The sequence below is a fragment of the Equus quagga genome, chromosome 12 (assembly GCF_021613505.1).
Source record: "Equus quagga isolate Etosha38 chromosome 12, UCLA_HA_Equagga_1.0, whole genome shotgun sequence".
Lineage (NCBI taxonomy): Eukaryota > Metazoa > Chordata > Mammalia > Perissodactyla > Equidae > Equus > Equus quagga.
The window spans coordinates 24,914,441-24,933,859 of NC_060278.1; the positions used below are offsets into that span (position 1 = coordinate 24,914,441).

General features: G+C 43.8%; 1 protein-coding gene across 1 annotated transcript in view; it reads right to left on the minus strand.

Moving 5' to 3' along the window:
* Positions 1-7,519, minus strand: part of TAF3 (TATA-box binding protein associated factor 3) — a 177,036-nt gene extending 169,517 nt beyond the window's left edge. The window contains exons 1-2 of the mRNA XM_046680096.1: positions 7,167-7,519; positions 2,702-2,944 (exon numbers count right to left, since the gene is read on the minus strand). Coding sequence (XP_046536052.1) covers positions 2,702-2,944; positions 7,167-7,332 — 409 coding nt within the window. The 5' untranslated portion in view covers positions 7,333-7,519. The remainder of the gene's footprint in view (positions 1-2,701; positions 2,945-7,166) is intronic.
* Between the last annotated feature and the right edge of the window lie 11,900 nt (positions 7,520-19,419).

Consider the following 19,419-nt stretch of genomic DNA (forward strand, 5'->3'; position numbering starts at 1 on the left):
CTGCACGGAAGTCTGTTAAACTTCACCCCGGTCTCATTCACTGATACAAGACACAATCACCTGTCACTCGGACAATCACTGATGTGTGGTTATCTATATTAGTGTCTTTCCTTCAGTTTCCTCCTATGGATTGCCTTAAGCTTTCTCCCAGCATTTGATTACCATTCATGTTTTCTTAGCACAATTCCAAATTTTGTGTACTTCTAAGTGGCCTTTCAGCTAAAAATTTCAGAGCCATATAAAAATTAAAGTACAAGAGGATATATCATGGACTAACTTAGCACTACTTTGACAAAGATGTCTAGGATGCTCAATAAGTCATAATTAATGACAACAGCAAAGAAGGAAATTCCAGGTCTACGTGACATTCATGACCTAAGAGAAAAGAGAGTTCTCTTCAATCCAGCTGCTACCAGGCCTCTGCTCAAGAAACCCTCCTTCGATAAAGCTGACACTGAAATGCATCTGTATATTCCTAAAGTAAATATATATACGTCTAGAGAAGTTGCGACGAATATAGGTTTCTAGATCAAAAACTGACACTAAGGAATGAGGGATTTAAAGAGACTGACTTTACGTGGAGGTCACAAAGAGTAAGATTTCCTCAAAGGTAATAAAAGCTACACATACAAATAAATTCAAAGATGGGCAGGAGACGGAATTTTAAGCAGTTACTAAGGGAAGTTGGGGATGATTGAGATGCATCTATAGATTTCCAAGCCCTGCTGTTAATATTATCTCAGTAGGCCTGGAAAGGAGGAGAAACAAAGAACTTCCACAGGCAAGACCCTACAGATAGTGTTTAATTTAACTCAGTTCAAGAACATTTACCCCAGGCATGCCTTGTGTGAAGCGCTGGCGACGCTTATTCCTGCCTTCAGTCAGAACTGAATCTCTAAGAACTAGAAGCAGAGAAGTGCTAAGCTGCCAAGCAGAGTCTATTTCCCAAAGGGACTCAAACCAGCAGACTATGAGAGCTTTCCAAAAGGGTGCAGCAAGTTCTTTCTATACCTATCACGGCTACGAACAGGCATGGGTACAGTGCTTCACTTCCAGCAAACTTCATAAGAGCTCCAGCACTGTCCAGTAGAGGCTACCACGCCAAGATCAGAGCACCTGATGATGACGCGCCAATCCACAACCAAGCTCTACAATGTAGGGCCGGTTTTTGCCCAGTTTTTCAGATGAGGCAACACTGACACACAGATTGTAAAACAACTTATTCCAAGTCTAAAGATAACATGAAACAAACAGGTAACACTCCAAAAAGCTATGAAAGTGGAATAGAAGATCGTAAGATATGAATTACAAGAAATTGGAACCCTGGGGCATTGTTGGTGGGAAGGCAAAATGGTACAGCCACTGTGGAAAACAATATGGCTGTTCCTCAAAAAACTTAAACATAGAATTATCATATGACCCAACAATTCCAATTCTGAGTATATACCCCCAGAAATTGAAAGCAGGGACTCAAACAAATATTTGTACACCAACGTTCATAGCAGCATTATTCAGAAGAGCCAAAAGGTGGAAACAACCCAAATATCCACCAATGGATGAAAGGATAACGAAATGTGGTATATACATACAACAGGATAGTATTCAGCCTTAAGAAGGAAGGAAATTCTGAAACATGCTACATGGATGAACCTTGAAGACACCATGCTAAGTAAAGTAAGCCAGACACAAGGTAAGTAAGATTCCACTTACATGAGGTACCTAGAGTAGTCAAATTCAGAGACAGAAAACAGAATGGTGATTGCCCAGGGCTGGCTGGAGGGCGGGTATGGGGAGTTATTGTTTAATGGTTTCAGTGTTGGGGAAGATGAAAAAGTTCTGGAGATGGATGGTGGTGATGGTAGTACAACAATGTGAATGTACTTAATGCCACTGAACTGTACATCAACAAAAAAATTATAAATAAAAGTTATTTCTGCCATCATTTGCATTGTCCTGAAGTACCTTTATAGTTTTAGAATTTAAAAAATAAAAAATTGAATTACAACTTTCCCATTTTTTACAAGAAAAAATATTTTGTACCTGCATTAGAGACCACAAATTACTCATGTATCTCTTTAGAACCGTAGCGAACCTAAACAATTGACATGTAAAATTATTCAGGTGAAATGAACTCTGCAATGACTATTGTGCCTGATTAGCTATTATTTTATAAATAAAAATTCTGTATGACCAAACAATAAACATTTCTACTCATCATAAAAAAATGGAGATAAATCTGCATGATATTAGTGAATGTTCACTCACTCACTGTTTCTAGCATTATCCAACTCACCTTTATAATAAGGGGGGCGGGTGGGTGGGAAAGAGCTACTGTCATTGTTCTGTTTCAAAGGTTTTCTAATTTACTTCACACCCATTCTCATACACTACGTCTACTGAAAGGCTTCTCTCTGTGGTCACCTTCTGTTCTCCCCTACTTAAAACTGATAAAGGAAATAAATGCCTCATCAGACATAACCTTGATTATGCCATGGCTCTGCCTGGTGAGGCCAGCCACAAGTTTGTTGTCTTAAAGACCAGAATGATTTGTAAATAATATGAAAATATTTTGATTGCATTTCTAGAATGTATATGTTGGCATAGCGTTTTATATAATTCAGTTGGGAAAACTAAGAAGATTAAAAACCCATTAAAATAGTTACAAATATATGAGCAAGAAACAGACAAAAAAATTACAAACCTTCTTGAGAAGACACAATGGGTGGCATGTAATCAGGAATGTATTCTTTTCTTTCCTCTGCATCTTTACTTCCAGGCTGAGGAAACTGAAGTACATTGTTCTTGCTAACAGGAAATGAAGGAATTTGATGTGGGAAAGTGACAGGTTCAATATTGTGAATATAGTCTTCTAGTTCATGAAGACTAACCCCCATAAGTTGGAAAGCTTCACCAACATCATCCAAAATTGGGTCTGTCCGGCCATCTGAAACAAAGTCAAAAGAAAAGGAAATTATTTTAAGAAAATCCCGTGAAGACTTTTTAAAATATTAAGAAAAAAGTATCAAGTAAATACACAGCTCAGAATCAAATATACTATATACATGTAAGATCTAGTTATTGGAAAGAATTTAGTAGATTTCTAAATAGAATACCATATTGTTTAAATATTAGAAAGCTGATTCCTAAAGTCAATTTTAAATAGGATATGATAACCAATCAGATGGCCACAACAATTCATACTCACAATCAGCTGGTACAGAATAAATATCAAAGGAGTTTACAGACAGTCAACAGCATCTGGGACAGTGGCTGACACAAAGTAAATGCCCCATAAATATTACATTATTATTTTTTGTCAAATAACTAGAATGTTGTGCTAAGTAAATGTCCATTACATTTTCTCTATTGTGCAATAATGATTCTTTGGAACCTAAAACAGTGGCTGGCATACAGCTGGCATTTGTTGAATGACTTATACCACTGAATCAATTTTTTAAATTCAACAATATTTACAGAAAGGATTTAGATCATAAAGGTAATTTACATATAAATTTTAAATGTAATTAGAAGGCTACATACAAAATGGATAAAGATAAAAAGATTAAAAGTTACATACAGCAAGATTGTCTTTAGAAAAGGAAGTTTCTCCTATGCCTACCCTTAGCAGAACTTAAGATCTCTACATCTTTTAAAACTTCTATGAGAATTCCAGTTCCCAATTTCCAATAGCCTACAGTATTTTTTACTGACATCTCTTATGATCACTTCAAATTCAATATGTCTAAAATTAAATCATGCTGCGAAATGAAAAAGAATAAACCAAAGTTTGTAAAAATTAGACACGTGCTTGCTCACATCCACAAAGAAAAGTTCTGGAAGGATATACATCCAACTGTTAACAGTTCAAGGGGATGAAAGCTGTAGTGTAGAGAAGGGAAGAGGTGAAGCTGAGTTTCACTTCTAACTTCAAACATTTCTGGAGTATTTGAACTTTTCTACAAGTATGGGTTACTTCTAGGATGTATAAAAAAGAAAGAATAAGTAAAATTAATATTCATTCTTTTTCTTAATGACAATGACATGTATTGCAACTCTTCTGTTCCTGTTAAAAGAATTATTATTCTCTCAGTCTAAAATATATAACCATCAAGAATTCCTCCATATGCTTTGCAATGTCAACCCAAGACCTTCTGGTACTCTCCGCTCCCTTTTTTGGCCTCAGATTGCAAGTTTTCCTTTCTCCTTATTCCTACTATCACTATCTCAGTATAGTTTCCAGTTCTCCCCCTGGAGCCTCTCTCGCACTTCATGGACAGTACAATTTTCTTGACCTATCACTTTCCGCACACTGTTCCCCTCCTCGGGGGTCTGCAGCATTTTCTACCACATGATTTAACTTCTCAGTCTGCCGAGTCCCTCCCGAACCTGATTTCCCTCTGTTTAAGTCTCCTCTAACATGCTCCGCAGGAACTGGCTACATCTGTCACGCTGGCCACCTCATTGCCACTCTGATCATGCTTCATCCCACTTGGCTATCTCTAATCCAGCACGTTCTCCCCCTTTAAACAACCATTCCTCATAGCTCCACTCAAATTTCATCTTTCCTGGGAAGAGATCTTGCTCTGGAACCCAGAGCCCACATCCATCTCTCCTTTACCCTATTCCTTTTGCATTTACTGCCTAGACCATGCAATTCTTACGTTAGAGTACTAGTCTCGAAGAGTCATTCTGAACGGTGCAGCACCCGCTTTCAGCACATGCACACACACCTAAGACAACACACACAGAGACATCTGCCCCGAATGCTGTGACAAATCATTACCTTAGGGAAATTTAAAAATGTATTACTTGTTGAATTCATAGTAACTTCCAATACTTGCTTTAACTTGAGAGTATTTTTTTTTAGAGGGAACAAATACCATCAGTGTGTTTTTGTTGACATTTGGACACCCCTGTACACACCCTAGGGGCATAAATTGTGCCTAAGTAATTTCATGTCTCTGACACCTAGCACAGTGCTTAGTTCATAAGTGGTATGCAACAAATGTCTGTCAAAAAGACAAAAAGGATTTAAAAGAATACAAGATTGCATAATGGTAACCTGAGGTTACAGAATTCAAGTCTTAAAGTAGGATAGTACACCAAAAAGAATCTAAAAAAAGCCTGTAACTAATAAGTATACCAGGAATTAGCATTTTAAAAAACTCACCAGACCACAATGGGGAATAATGAACCTGATAATCGCATTCTCACTAAAAGCAAGAAAATCGACCACAGGAATTGGGTAATTAGGAAAGAGGTTCAGATTAACACATAACAATGATCACTTGATGACTTTGGAATACGGGGTGACTTGGAGCTCTAGCACACAGGCTTGTTCTGTGTATACGACAGGAAAGGTGACTATGTATTCAGGGGATATTTTGATTACCTAAAGGTACAGAACATCTGTCCTCATTGAAGGAACATGGTAGCAAAAATACAATCTGGATCGTGCATAACCATAACAGTATACTCAGGGACCACACATGGGGAGGGAAAAGAAGCAAAAGCCAAGAGAGTAGTGTGCTGGTGGGGTACTCTCAAGATAACAATGAATGAGGGTTACCTGACAGTTCCAAATTTAGATTGGAAGTATCAGTGAAATCAAGCATTCAAAAACTACACATTTTTAAAACTCAAAAGGTGAAGTGATTAAATAGCTATTATGGTAGTGGGTTATCAGTTGATTCATTTATTCAACAACTATTTCCTGGGTGCCTATTATATCATGGCGTCATACTAGGTTACAGAATACAAATAAATTTGTCTCCTGGGGAGGAGAAGGGAGAGAGGGTGAGAGACACACACAGATGATTACAAAACAAAGTGTTAAATAACACAACAGAAATACACACAGAATAAGAGAGTAGATAATATGAGTGTCCTAAAGCAAGTGATAAGTGAATCTCAAAATATAAGCGGTACTAGGTGGAACAGGGGGGCAAGGACACTCTAGGAAACAGCATGCATATAGAAATGGACAGCTTAAAATGTTCTGGAAAAGGCAGGTAGCTGAGCATGGTTGTAGATTAGGATGGCAGAAGATCAGAAAATACTAGTTCAGAAAGGGAAGCGAGTGCTGCCTAAGAGTTTAGATTTTTCAGCCTGTAATCAACTGAAATATTTTTAAGAACGACACGATCGGCTCTGTGTTATGGACAGATTATTTGGGGAAGCTGGGATGGAATTTGGGGCTTAAGAAGTAAAATGCATCCAGGGGTCTCAATTTTCCAGTCTAGGAACCACTTTAACAAAACAAAATATCCTACGAAACGCTTCACCCAGTTCTTCACCGTAACACCTTAAAAATAATAACCTGAAATTTAAATGAGGGGTGGCTCCCCTCCACGCACACACACACTTCACATCAGTTAGATGATGTGTGGCTCCTATGAAATATTGCAAATTATTAAATGCCACCAGCTTAGATACTACCGGTCACTTAAAAACTATTAAGTATTGTAGCTCAGATTACCTGGGAGACCTCATAAATTGCCTATGATCCCTCTACCACACTTCATAACCACCGACATGAAAACATACAGAAAGAAATCAATGGATGACTGAGATGTAAGTGAAAGTTAATCTAAGTGAAACTGACAAAGTTGGCCTTGGGACAGAGTGAGCAGAGATGCTGTCTACGAGGTGAACAGATACAGCCCCATCCCTAACGGAGCAGAGCTGTCAACGAGTCCGTGTGGTTATGAGCTGAAGAATAGCCAGCCTTGTAAGAAACGGCCGGTAGACGGAGCGCCTGTGACAACTAGTTGTAGTAGTTTGCGGGCAAGGGAGGAATAGGACCAAAGTAGAAGAGGCTGCAAGGCATTGTGGAGGTGGTTCTACACGCAGCAAAAGCGAGGCGAGGAGGAAGACCGAGGCACATCTCAGATCGGAGAAGGGGTGGGAGGGCGACGAGCCGGGAGCGCACACAGGGCTCCCGGCTGGCGGCGGGAAGTTAGCGGATGAGGAAGAGGCACCCGGGGGATGACTCGAGTTTCCAGGGGCAGTGGAAGTGGAGGGGCGTCAGGGGCCGAGAAGACACCCGATCTCGGGGTGGGGGTGAAGGACCCACAGCTCGGGGACGCTGCGAGCGCGCAGGGGAGCCCCGAGGTGTCACTCGTGACTGGCAGAGGCAGCCCTCCCGCACCCAGCCCGGTACTCACAGAGCTCAGAGTACCGATGGCAGCCCCGTCCCAACTGCTGCAGGTAGCGCTGCAGCACGTCCGTGAGGAGGTGGCAGGCGCTGAGTTGCACCGAGTCCCAGCCCAGCGCCTGGCAGATCTGCGCCACCGAGACCCTCAACAACGACCTGGAGTAACTCTCGCACATCCCGCTCCGTGGACTCCACCGCAGCCCCTGCTGCCACTGCTCTCCACCCCCACCGCCTAACCTTAGCAGAGCCCCCGATTCATCCTCTGGGGCCCCCGCGGCGGGGAAATCGTCCCCCCCGACCCCTGGCGACCACCTCAAAACCTCAGCAGCACGGAGCGCGCCAGCCTGAGAGCCGCCATTTTGGACTCGCTCCGCCTCCCGCTGGACGGTCGCCGGGGCGAGGCAGCACTAGCCAAAGACGGAGCGCGCCGATGAGGAAGCTCCGCCCCGCTGGAGCAGAGCGATGGTGTCGGTATCGACTCTCGGGTCTGGACGGAGGCAGGAAGCGGCTGTGCAGAGCGCAGGTGGAGGATGCGCCCCGGGAGGCAGGTGCCTGGGGCCTTCCCGGGGGGCGCGCACGTGCAGAGGGTGGGAGACGGACCTGTCGGTGGTTGAGGGGCGAAAGAGGGAGCCAGAACATGATGCTGAAATGGGCTGTTGGAAGTGGGAACCTGGGAGAGGCTGCGAGTTCAGGGGCACGATTTGGGGCGTGGGAACTTGTGTTCCCCCAAACGCAGATCTGACCCGGTCTTGCTTCTGCTTAAAACAAACAAGCAAAAAAATTGAGCTGCTTACCACTGTATAGATTATATCAAGTCTAAGTTGTTCAGTATGTCCTTCAGGGGGCGGGGACTAGGGTCAGGCAAGGAATGCACTGGCCTCTGCGAAATTTATAGGGACACCAAAAAACTCAATCAAGATCAGTGTTCTAATGCAATATTTTTAAAAAACAAAAATCCAGACCACTGCTAAAAAAAATCCTACCTCACCTCACTTTAATCCCAGTCCTGGTTCCAATAAAACTTTATTTGCAAAAATAGGTGTGCCAGTAGGCCGAGGTTTACCGGTTTTGCCAGTCATCAACACTGATCTGTCAAAGGAAGAGAAGCCTAGCAAAAGAAGCCAAACAAGTACCTTAAGTCCATGAGTGTACCAGGAGCTGTTGCCTACTCCAGAGCTTTCTTTCAGCCCCAGCCAAGTGTTGCCAGATCTTTCCAATTTGCCAGAAATGAGGATTTTGTGATAAATACCTAAATTTTTAAATATTGGGAATACATTTTTAAAGTTTTAATTTGCAAGCCAAACTACTCCCATGGTTAAGCCAGAATCAGCCTGTGGATAGTAAGGGTGTAATAGCTGATCTGCTTGGTTTCTTTTTTTCTGTTGTTTTTTTTTTTGAGGAAGACTGGCCCTGAGCTAACATCCATGCCCATCTTCCTCTACTTTATACGTGGGACACCTACCACAGTATGACTTTTGCCAAGCAGTGCCGTGTCCGCACCTGGGATCAGAACTGGCAAACTCTGGGCCGCGGAGAAGCAGAACGTGCAAACTTAACCACTGCACCACTGGGCCGACCCCTACTTGGTTTCTTAAATAGACCGTTTTGTGCCCAAAGTGCCAGGTGGCAACTATAGTTAGTATTTCAGTGGGACTCCTGCTGTGTCCCCTGGCAAAAGCATTCCTGGGCCCGACCCGGTTGCCTAGTGGTTAAGTTTGGCATGCTCCACTTTGGTGGCCTGGGTTCTGTTCCTGGGCGTGGACCTCCACTACTTGTCTATCAGTGGTAATGCTGTGGTGGTGGCTGACATACAACATAGAGGAAGATCGGCAACAGATGTTAGCTCAGGGTGAATCTTCCTCAGCAAAAAAGAAAGAAAGAAAGCATTCCCCCTTTTGAAAGTCAGAAGTATCAACCTAGAGAACTGAGAGTTGCAGGGACAAGAACAATTTCCCAGATGGGTCACTGGGAGTGATGGTAAGTGAGGAAACTCCAGCTTCCACCCCAAGTTATTTACCTTTCAGGAACCCAGCACCATAGACAAGTCATTGACTTTAAGTGTATGCAGCCTCCTGTGGGACTGCACCCCGTCCTCATAAGATACTGCTTGCGAGCTGGTGTTTGAGCTGCGTTCCAAGGCCATTCCATTGCTGTGCCAGGCTGACCGCTTCTGAGTGGTGTGGTTATGTAGTATGACAAGAAGATGTCACAATCATGTGCCCACTCCCAACCTCCTTTGTTGTAAAATAGATTCCTTGGTCTGACGCGACGTGATATGGCCCACCGGTACATCAAACGCCATGAGCAGGAAGTAAGTCCAGCCGCCATAACAAAATACCACACACCGGGGTGCTTAAACAACAGACAGTTATTTTCTGGCAGTTCTGGAGACCGGAAGTCCCAGACTGAGGTGTAGGCAGAATTGATTCCTCTGAGGCCTCTTTCCTTGGCTTGCAGACAGCTGCCCTCTTGTTCCCTCTTCGCATCATCTTTGTGCACTCTCTCTCTGTGTCCTAATCTCTTCTTATAAAGACACCAATCAGGGGCCAGCCCAGTGGTGTAGTGGTTAAGTTTACACACTCCACTTCCACGGCCCAGGGTTCGTGGGTTCAGATCCTGGGCATGGACTTACACATCACTCATCAAGCCGTGCTGTGGCAATGACCCACATACAAAATAGAGGACATTGGCACAGAAGTTAGCTCAGCGACAATCTTCCTCAAGGAAAAAGAGGAAGATTGGCAACAGATGTTAGCTTAGGGCCAATCTTCCTCACCAAAAAAAAAAAAAAGAGGCACCAATCAGATTGGATTAGGGCCCACCCTAACAGGCTTATTTTAATTTAATTACCTCTTTAAAGGCCCTCTCTCCAAATACAGTCACATTCTGAGATACTGGGGGTTGGGGTTTCACCTATGAATTTGGGGGACACAGTTCATTGCATAACAAGGAGTCACCGTGTTGGTCTCTGTGGCAGGCAAGTGGGTTTGACACTGCCTGATGCTCTGCCCGTCAGGAGGGTTTCCCCTCCCTGCTCTCTTCCTGGGCCACACGGAGTGAAGCTATGGCAACAGTCGCAGTCCATTTTTGACTTGGGTCTTCATGCTGAGCCAATTCACCCATGAACTGAGCTTGGCTTTGTGTCCTCCCCAGTCTGCTGGTCATAGGAACCCCCATGCAGCCACTGGTCTGAAGTGAGGGAGACTGGTGGTGCAACATTAATGGTGGCCGTTGGGGCCTGGCCTCCCTTCTCATGAGCTTGCATGTGCCCTCCCAGCCCTGCTCATGATGGGTCCTGATGTACCACTTTTGTCTTCAGATGGATTGTTGCTAGGCTTGACTTTTCACCTGAGTCTAACAGAAGCCAGTTCACAATGGGCAGTCCTGGCTTCATAGTTCAGTAGTGTCCCATGGTCAGACAGTCCGTCTCTACTGGGGCCCACTAGCATGGCAGGAGCTGGTTTTCAAAAGGTGTAATTCTCCACTGCGTGTCATGGCTTTACTCTGGAACCTAGGGATCTGCGATGCTACTTACGCATTAGAGTTGCTATCACCTCTACGTGGAGTATTTTCCCATGATGGATACCTCTAATAACATACGACTACCAGGTCATACGGCCCAAGCAGGAGGGAAGCTCGCACCACTGCCTGAATCTGCTCCAGAACCCTCTTCTACTCTGGGCCCCAACTCAAAATTGGCACCTTTCAAGCCATCAGTATATGTTAAGAGCAGAATTCCCAGGTGTGGAATATTCTGCTTCTGAAACCCAAAGACGCCTACCAGGCATCATGCTTCCTTCTTCATCGTGGAAGATACAAGATGCAATAACTTACCATTTGCAAGAGATGTGCCAGCATGCCCCAGACTACTGGACCCTAAAAGTCTTAACTGATATGGCGGGCCCCTGAATCTTTGTAGAATTTATCTCCCACCCTCCAGAACGCATGTATCTTGCCGTGACCTTTTGTGTACTAGCCACTTCTTACTTCTCCGGTCTGATTAGCATGATCACATCAATATAGTGGGCCAGTGTAGTTTTGTGAGTGGTCCAGCCAGTCCAAATCTCTTCAGAGGCTATGATGACAGAGCGTGGGGGAATTAACATAGCTCTAGGACCAGAGCAAGATGTACACTGTTGTCTCTTCCAAGTGAATATCAACTATTTCTGATCTTCTCTCCTGACTGGGTTAGAAAAGACTGCTTTCAACAATCAGTGGCCGTGTGTCATGTGCCTGAGACCATGTTTATCTGTTCTAGCAAAGATCCCACATCTGATACACCATCTGCGATTGGGGTTCTTGGTTGAGTTTATAGTAGTACACTCTGAAGATAAATCAAGTTACATCAAAAATAGTTCACTTCCAGATAAGTCTCATGTTTGCAGGGGCCAAACTGTCAGATGATATGAAGAGAGAATGGGGACCACTGCCCCTCATTCTGTTGGTCTTTAACAGTGCCACTGGTTTCTGCCTTCCCCCTCCCAGAGCTGGAGGGCCAATCTCCAAAGCTTGTGCTGAGCCTTCCCACTACCATAGTTCTAACCCTACAGGCCAGGGAGCCAGGTGGGGGTTGTGCCAGCTTCCCCACATGTCTGTTCTAATTACACATTTGGAATCAAGGAATTGACCCCTGAGTGGGTCCATAAACCTGGAGGACCCAGCGTGAATTGGGCCAAGGCTCCATTTATTACTTGGCCTCAAATGCCCTCACTTTAACTGGGGGCCCATGATGACTCTGCATCTCCTGGTTTCATTCTCAACTCAGCCCCCGTGTTCAGGGGTCTTCAGAATGAGTATTCCCTTTCTCCAGTGGATGGTCACCTAAGTAAGTGGCTGTTGGTTCTGCAGAAGGAGTGGGGGAATCATTATCCTCTCCATTTGGTGTTGCGGAGTTCTTCCTCTTGAAGACTCAAGAGTTTCAGTCTGAAAACTGGCCCAGACCCAGACATTGGACAAGGGATCATGGCTGGATATTGGAGCGACTGCCCTCAGCCTCCTAATTACCCATCCTTGGATTATTTTGATTGTACAGATTGAGTAGCCCACTTGTTGGCTGCCCATCTGTTTCACCCCGGGGATCCCTTGTTCTGTGAACTGTCTCCAAAACTCACCAGGTGAGCCTGCTCCCCTCTGACTTGTCTTATCATGATTGCGTTCACCTGGCTTCTGACTCGCAAGCAGTTAAGCACTACCACCTGGCCTCTATTATTTTAGGGTCCCATCATCCCCATATTTCTTGCCTATCTGAACACTGATTCATTGTGCCAGCTTGTTTCCACTGCTATTCCACCCCAGTTCACCGCTGGTCAACGTTTTACAACCTGCACTGTCAGGAACTACTTACTACCTTGTGCTGGGGGCTTTTTGTGCTCCACCTACCACATGGCCAACCAGGTGGCTGATCCAGCTCCCAAATCCCTTCCAGTTTCTTGATATCTTCTCCCTCGAGCCCTTCCAGTATGAACTGTCCCAAGTTGGGCTCTGCAGGAAGCAGTGTCTGAGATGGACAGTAACCTGCAGAGGGATGCCCTTGGGATCACCACCTGGGGAAGGGAAGGGATGGAAAGGAAGTGTAAGTGAGCATAAGCGAGGCCATCTTGTTACGCTAAATGGCCCCAGCCCCTCCTCGGTGTGACTACTCGCTGCTCTGCACGTACTCTAAAAAATTCACGTGCTTTCCTGATTTATGGCCTCTGCTTACGTATGTACTCCATCATAGCTAGATACATTAAAACTTTCTTCTATAACTTTCTCTCCGGGAACAGGCTGACCACAGGCAGGAAACACACCTATAAGGTATCCATCACAGCTGACAGAAGGAGGGAACAATAAAAGACCTTGGAGTCCATCATGCCTTAAGGGAATCCCCTCCTTACTGCCCATTTTCCCTATAAAACTGCCTCAAGCTTCCGTAATTTTTGAAGATGGTTTTTTTGAGACATTAGCCTGCCATCTTTCCAATTATGCGGGCTAATTGAATGAAAACTTCCTTCCTCCATCCCTAACTTGTCGTGATTAATTGGCTCAGATCATGGTGAGCAGAACGAGCCCACTGCTTGGTATCAGACGTAGCACTAGGGGAGGGAGATGTTTGGCGCTGCCGACCCTCAAGGAAGACCTCAGCACCCCAGAGAGCTGTCCAGCTGGGGTGGCCCTTCCGAGTCGTGGTAAATGCAGGGACGGGGGCCTGGCCTTTATACTCCCATACTGATCAGGCTGGATGTGGGCTTCCAGGAGGAGGCCATGATCTTGGGCAAGGCAGTCTTCACTGGAGGCAGTTCCAAAGAAGGTTGACAGCTGAGGGGGGCGTGGCTGACAGCATTCCCAGCAGCTGGGGGAATGTGTCCTTCAGTCCTGCTGAAGGGTCATCCAGGAGGCACATCACAGCTCCCGCTACACCACAGTACCATTATCTCATGCAGCAAACTCAAGACTGATACAATAATATTATCCAATAAAAAGTGCATATTCAGATTTTTCCCATTGTCCCCAGATGCCTCTTATAGCTTTTTAATTTTTTTAATCCAGGATCTAATCAAGAACCACTCATTGCATTTAGTTGTCCTGTCTTTCTAATCTCTTCTAATAAGATCAATCCCCCCTGATTGATGGTGTGGCCTTTTTGGTTTGGTTTTTGGTCTTTTGTGACATTTACATTTTTGCAGTATAGGACAGTTATCTCATGGGATGTCTCATAATCTTTGTTTCACGTTGAACAACTTTGGCAAGAATACTCCTAACACAGGTGGTCTGCCCTCCCTGCTGTATAACATCAGGAGTTAGTTTGTCCCACGATTGGTGACAAAGTTTGGTCACTTGTAGAGGTGGTATCTGCCTGATCTCTCCATTGTAAGGTCTCCTTTTTTGTTTTACTTTGAAATTAATAAGTAAACTGTAAGGTGATACTTTGAGACTGTAAACAACCTGCTTCTCTACAACCCGTCACCCCAGTGGTTTTGGGAGCATCCATTTCTGATCTCTTATTGAATCCGTTATTACACTGCTGGTTACAAAGTGGCGATTTTTCTAATTCTATCATTTTTTTCTACATTTATTAGACATTCTATAAAGTTCCCTCGCTTTTTAAAAATTTTTTTATTGTGGTAACATTGGTTTATAACATTATATAAATTTCAGGTGTACATCCTTATATTTCGATTTCTGTGTGGACTATATCGTGTTCACCACCCAGAGACCAATTACAATCTATCATTACACACATGTACCTCGTCACCCCTTTCACTTTCCTCCCTCCCCGTTCCCTTCTGGTAACCAACAATCCAATCTCTGTTTCTATGTGATTATTTGTTGTTGTTTTTATCTTCTATTTATGAGTGAGATCATAATGGTATTTGAATTTCTCCCTCTGACTTATTTCGCTTAGCATAATACCCTCAAGGTCCATCCATGTTGTCACAAATGGCTGGATTTCATCATTTCTTATGGCTGAGTAGTATTCCATTGTGTATATATACCACATCTTCTTTATTCATTCATCCTTTGATGGGCACCTAGGTTGCTTCCAAGCCTTGGCTATTGTGAATAATGCTGCGATGAACATAGGGGTGCATGTATCTTTACACATTCGTGTTTTCATCTTCTTTGGATAAATACCAAGCAGTGGAATAGCTGGATCATATGGTAGATCTATTCTTAATTTTTTGAGGAATCTCCATACTGTTTTCCATAGTGGCTGCACTAGTTTGCACTCCTACCAGCAGTGTATGAGGGCTCCCTTCTCTCCACATCCTCTCCAACACTTGTTTCCTGTCTTGTCAATTACAGCCATCGTGACAGGAGCCCTCACTTCTTCTAGTATGACATTAGTATGTGGTCAGGGATTCTTTTTTATTTGATGAGTTATAATCCCTCACTCTCATTATTCTTTTGATGTTTAAGTTGTCCCATATTTGGCCAGTGGGAGCCCTTTCAAGCCAGCTGGTGTGTTCTGACACGCCACAATCATCCACTGAGTGTTTTCTGACGTTGTGGCACAGGATTTTCCAGGCTCACTTTGTGCGTGCCCTGCCCTAGACTGGGAATTTGCCATCTCTCTGAGGGGCTCCATGTCTTCTTAGCGAGGAATAGTATTTAGAAGCCAAGATATGAGTGCCCGCTGACCTTCATTATTACAGGGGTATCATTGCTTCAGGGGCCGTTTAGTGAACAGAATTAGAAAATAGGAATATTTTAAAAGTCTCAAGTCCATCCTGAGGCCTCTGATTCAGATCTACAACTGTATATTCCTTACCTCCTCCCATTTTATTGTTGTATCTCCCTTTTCCCAAAGTGAGAACCCTGGTTTCAATTATATCAAATATTTGCTTTATCCTGTAATGCCTTTGCCTGGTTTTCAAGTGTTTGTTCTCTTTTCATATGATTCACTCCGCTGTTTTTCATGATTCGTTATATAAAGATGACTCCCTAGTCTAACACTTCATCCCAGATTTTCACCGAGTTTCAGACTAGTGTAACCAACTGCATCTAATGAACAACTAAGGTCTGTTTGGACATCCTCTATATCACTCACGTTTAATTAATGTTTAATGGATGTCCAAGACTAAAATCCTCACCCTCTCTTTTTCGCTGTACACTGTGGAAGGGCAGGAACTGAGTTCCTCTTATTCCCTGATAAATCTCCAATATATATCGTACCCCGCAGGTAGTCAGTGCTCCATAAATAAATGCCTTTTAGAACAATTCGTCTTGCATTAGTGTATACAATGGACTACAGCACAACTCCATGAGTGTACTAAAACCGCTGAATTGTACACTTTAAAAGGGTGAATTTTGGGGCTGGCCCCGTGGCTGAGTGGTTAAGTTCCCGCGCTCCGCTGCAGGCGGCCCAGTGTTTCGTTGGTTCGAATCCTGGGCGCGGACATGACACTGCTCATCAGACCACGCTGAGGCAGCGTCCCACATGCCACAACTAGAAGAACCCACAACGAAGAATACACAACTGTGTACCGGGGGGCTTTAGGGAGAAAAAGGAAAAAATAAAAAAAATAAAAAAAAAAGGGTGAATTTTACAGCATGTGAGTTGTATCTCAATAAGATGTTATTTTAAAAAAGAGAATAGATTAGAGGTGAGATACAGTGGCGGCAAGGAAGTGAGAACCTGAGGCCGGTGCTGCAGCCATGGAGACAGAGCAGCTGATTCCCTAACAGCAGTGAGGGTCAGCTGGTCTGTAGACATGCCAGTAGGACACAAGATCTGTGGACTGAGCTTTCTTCTTGAGAGCAGAGCTCTGGCTCACCCTATAAGCCCTGACGCCTGCCATTGCATCCTGGTGGATGAAGAAAGGAACGGAGAGCAACGTGGAAGTGCTGGGCGCTGGGGTGAAGCCCTCAGTGCAAAGAGGGGGTGTCTAGCTGAGAACCGGGGGCCCCAACTGCAGCAATGGCGTCACTTTTTATTCAGTCAGTGTTGGCAGGAGCTCAGTAACTACACAATTTTCAAGCTTAGAGAGTTTCCAATAATAATAAAGTTTCTGAAAGTTGCAAATATTCATACTAAAGCAGTAAGAGAAACAAAGGTTCACGAAGAGCAAACTGTTAGAAAACAGGAGTTGTAACAATGGAAACTCAATCCTGGCATGTTAAAATGCACTTTACGCACTATCCAGGTGTTCTCATAAACTAGGATAGCGGTTTAGGTTATGTAATGAAACTTACTAACGCAAACATTTATCATTGATTGTACTAACGCTGTTATGCCATTTAGCAAAAGGAGGGGATGTAACTTGGGGAAAAACGTCAAGCTTACTTTTCAAGACTCCTTTCTGCGTATCTAAACTGCAGAACGTGGTGTGCTCATAATCTCGCCCCAGTAGTGTAATTTCTACTGTTGGTCATTGGTCCTTCAGGACTCAGCTTAGATATCACTTCCTCCAGGCTGGACAGCCTTCTCAGTCCCCCTGCCTCTCCGCAAACTGTCTCTCCTCTGTGCTTACCAGTTATGACCCTTATCCCGTTTTGTCATTATTTGCTTGTTTTCGCTCCAGACTGGTAAGCTCCTAGGGGGACGTGTTTTAATGATTATCATTGCAGCTTCAGATTTCGAGAGTGCTCACACATAGGAGAGCATCAATAAATGCTGTTGAACTGATGATCACTTTTATATGGATCAGGCAACATTTAATCACAGACACGGCACTCACCCTGTGTCAGATTCTAAGTATTTTGCAAATGTTAGCTCATTTAATCCTCATAACCCTCTGAGTAAATACTATTTTAATTTCCATGTTATAGATAAGACTGAAAAGATTAAGTAACTAGCCCAAGGTCACACAGCTGGGAAGAGCTGAGGTGGGATTCCCACCTGGACAGTTCACTCCCAAGTCTGTGCTCTTAACCACTGCTCTAGGCACAGAAAACTATCTTCCCGGTGTGTGGTTGGTAAAGCAAATCAAATCATTGCTTAGTTTTATTTCTCAAGACCCTATGCTGGGGATGTGAGAAAGCAGAGGAAGAGAAATGCAAAACTTCTAAAACTGCCATTTCCCCCACGTTGGGTATTGTCTTTATATATGGCTAATCAGATGGTATTTAAAAAATAAAAAAGTTGATAGTGCATCGTTATCCAACAGCAGTTACACAAATTTCCCTAGTTTTAAATTGCAGCATGAATGATAAAAGAGTTGATGTCACAAATATGCAAAGAACTTGTCTGCAACGAGAAAAAGATAAAATCTCAATAAAAAATGGGCAATGAATGGTCGACTGTTGTATTGTTAAAGATTCAAGACAGTTTTAGATAGTAGGGGGAATCTGTCTCATAGTTAGCCAAGTTTACAGTCTTTTGGAGAGCAATTTGGCAGTGTCTGTTGAATTTTTAAATGTACATAGTTTGTCATCAATTCCACTTCTAATAATTCAGTCTACAGAAGTATTCATACAAGTGTGCAAAGACTTGCCCAAGGATGCCCATTCACGATCATCTCTGTGACATTTCAGAGCAACGCAGGTGGAGACCCACAAGCTTTCAGAGATCGTCACAAAGGTTCAGAAATCAAATGGCTCCAAGGCATTTTAAGTCACATGGAGGCCAGAAGAGAATGAAACAAGTGCCTTCAAAACTCAGAAGCAAAACAAATGTCTAACCTAGAATCTATACCCAAGCAAACCATCACTTAAATGTCATAGAACAGACATGTTAAGATATGCAAAGTTTACCTCCCATGTACCTGCAGGAAGTATACCACTGAAATAACAGAGGGGGAAACGTGTGACACAGGAAATGAAAGGCAAAGGGAAGCCTGAGGAAGGCGAAGAGAAATCCCAGCACAGCCGTGCACCCGACAGAGCACAACCAGTGGGGGCTGGAACACCCACACTCCCGAGACAGATGGAGGGCTGGGTGGCCCCCACGCCTCTTGTCCCCTCTTCCGAACCTGGGACAGTATGCCATGGTCAGCCTGACAGATTATTTTACTCAGGCTGACGGTGCTTAAATTCCTGCTTTTCCTCCTACTATGCTGTCTGGAACACACAGTTCACTCTCACAGAAGTGTTCTGCCATCTTGGAAACTGGAGGTGGGCCAAGGTAAGTTTAGAAGCAAAACAAACCCACAGAGCACCCTGTCCCTTGCCAACATTCCTGAAAGGTACCTGGTCCTTGGTTCACACTGCACTCTGCCGAGGCCTGGCTGCTGGCCAGCTGTTTCTCACAGCCTCATTCACTGACCACCCACAAGCGGCTCCTGTAAGATTTCAGGGAAGCTAGAAAACGACCCTGAGATTCTGTTCAGTTTATCTTCTCCTGGCAGCCTTCTTACAGTAGCAGTACTGCTCTTTACAGGTCTGTGCTTGCTCATCAATTTTTATATTACTCACTCTTCATTTCTATCAATATAGTTGTTGGTAAAATAATAAAATCTTTGAAGAATTCTAAATACATGTATTTATTTAATGGTTTTTAAAAGTCAAGAGTAAGATACATCGAAGTGTTAAGTGAGGATGAGCTTTACATGTTTTATATTTTTATACTTCTGTAGCCTGTAGTCCTTTTGGAATTTATATTATTACTTTTGTAACAAAAAAACTGAGTTCCCTATTTCAAATAAATACGAAAAAAACTGACATTTTGGCCTGGCAAACTTGGTTGGATGTAACAGCCCTGGCACCCCATCTTGATGGTTATCCACATGTGGGTATGGAGTGAGTATTGTGCTGAAAGGGTGCCCAGGGCTTGGAAAGGTATTCACAAATTTATTTAGAGTAAGTGTATGTCTGGACTTCTCCATCCTGTCTATGAGAAACAG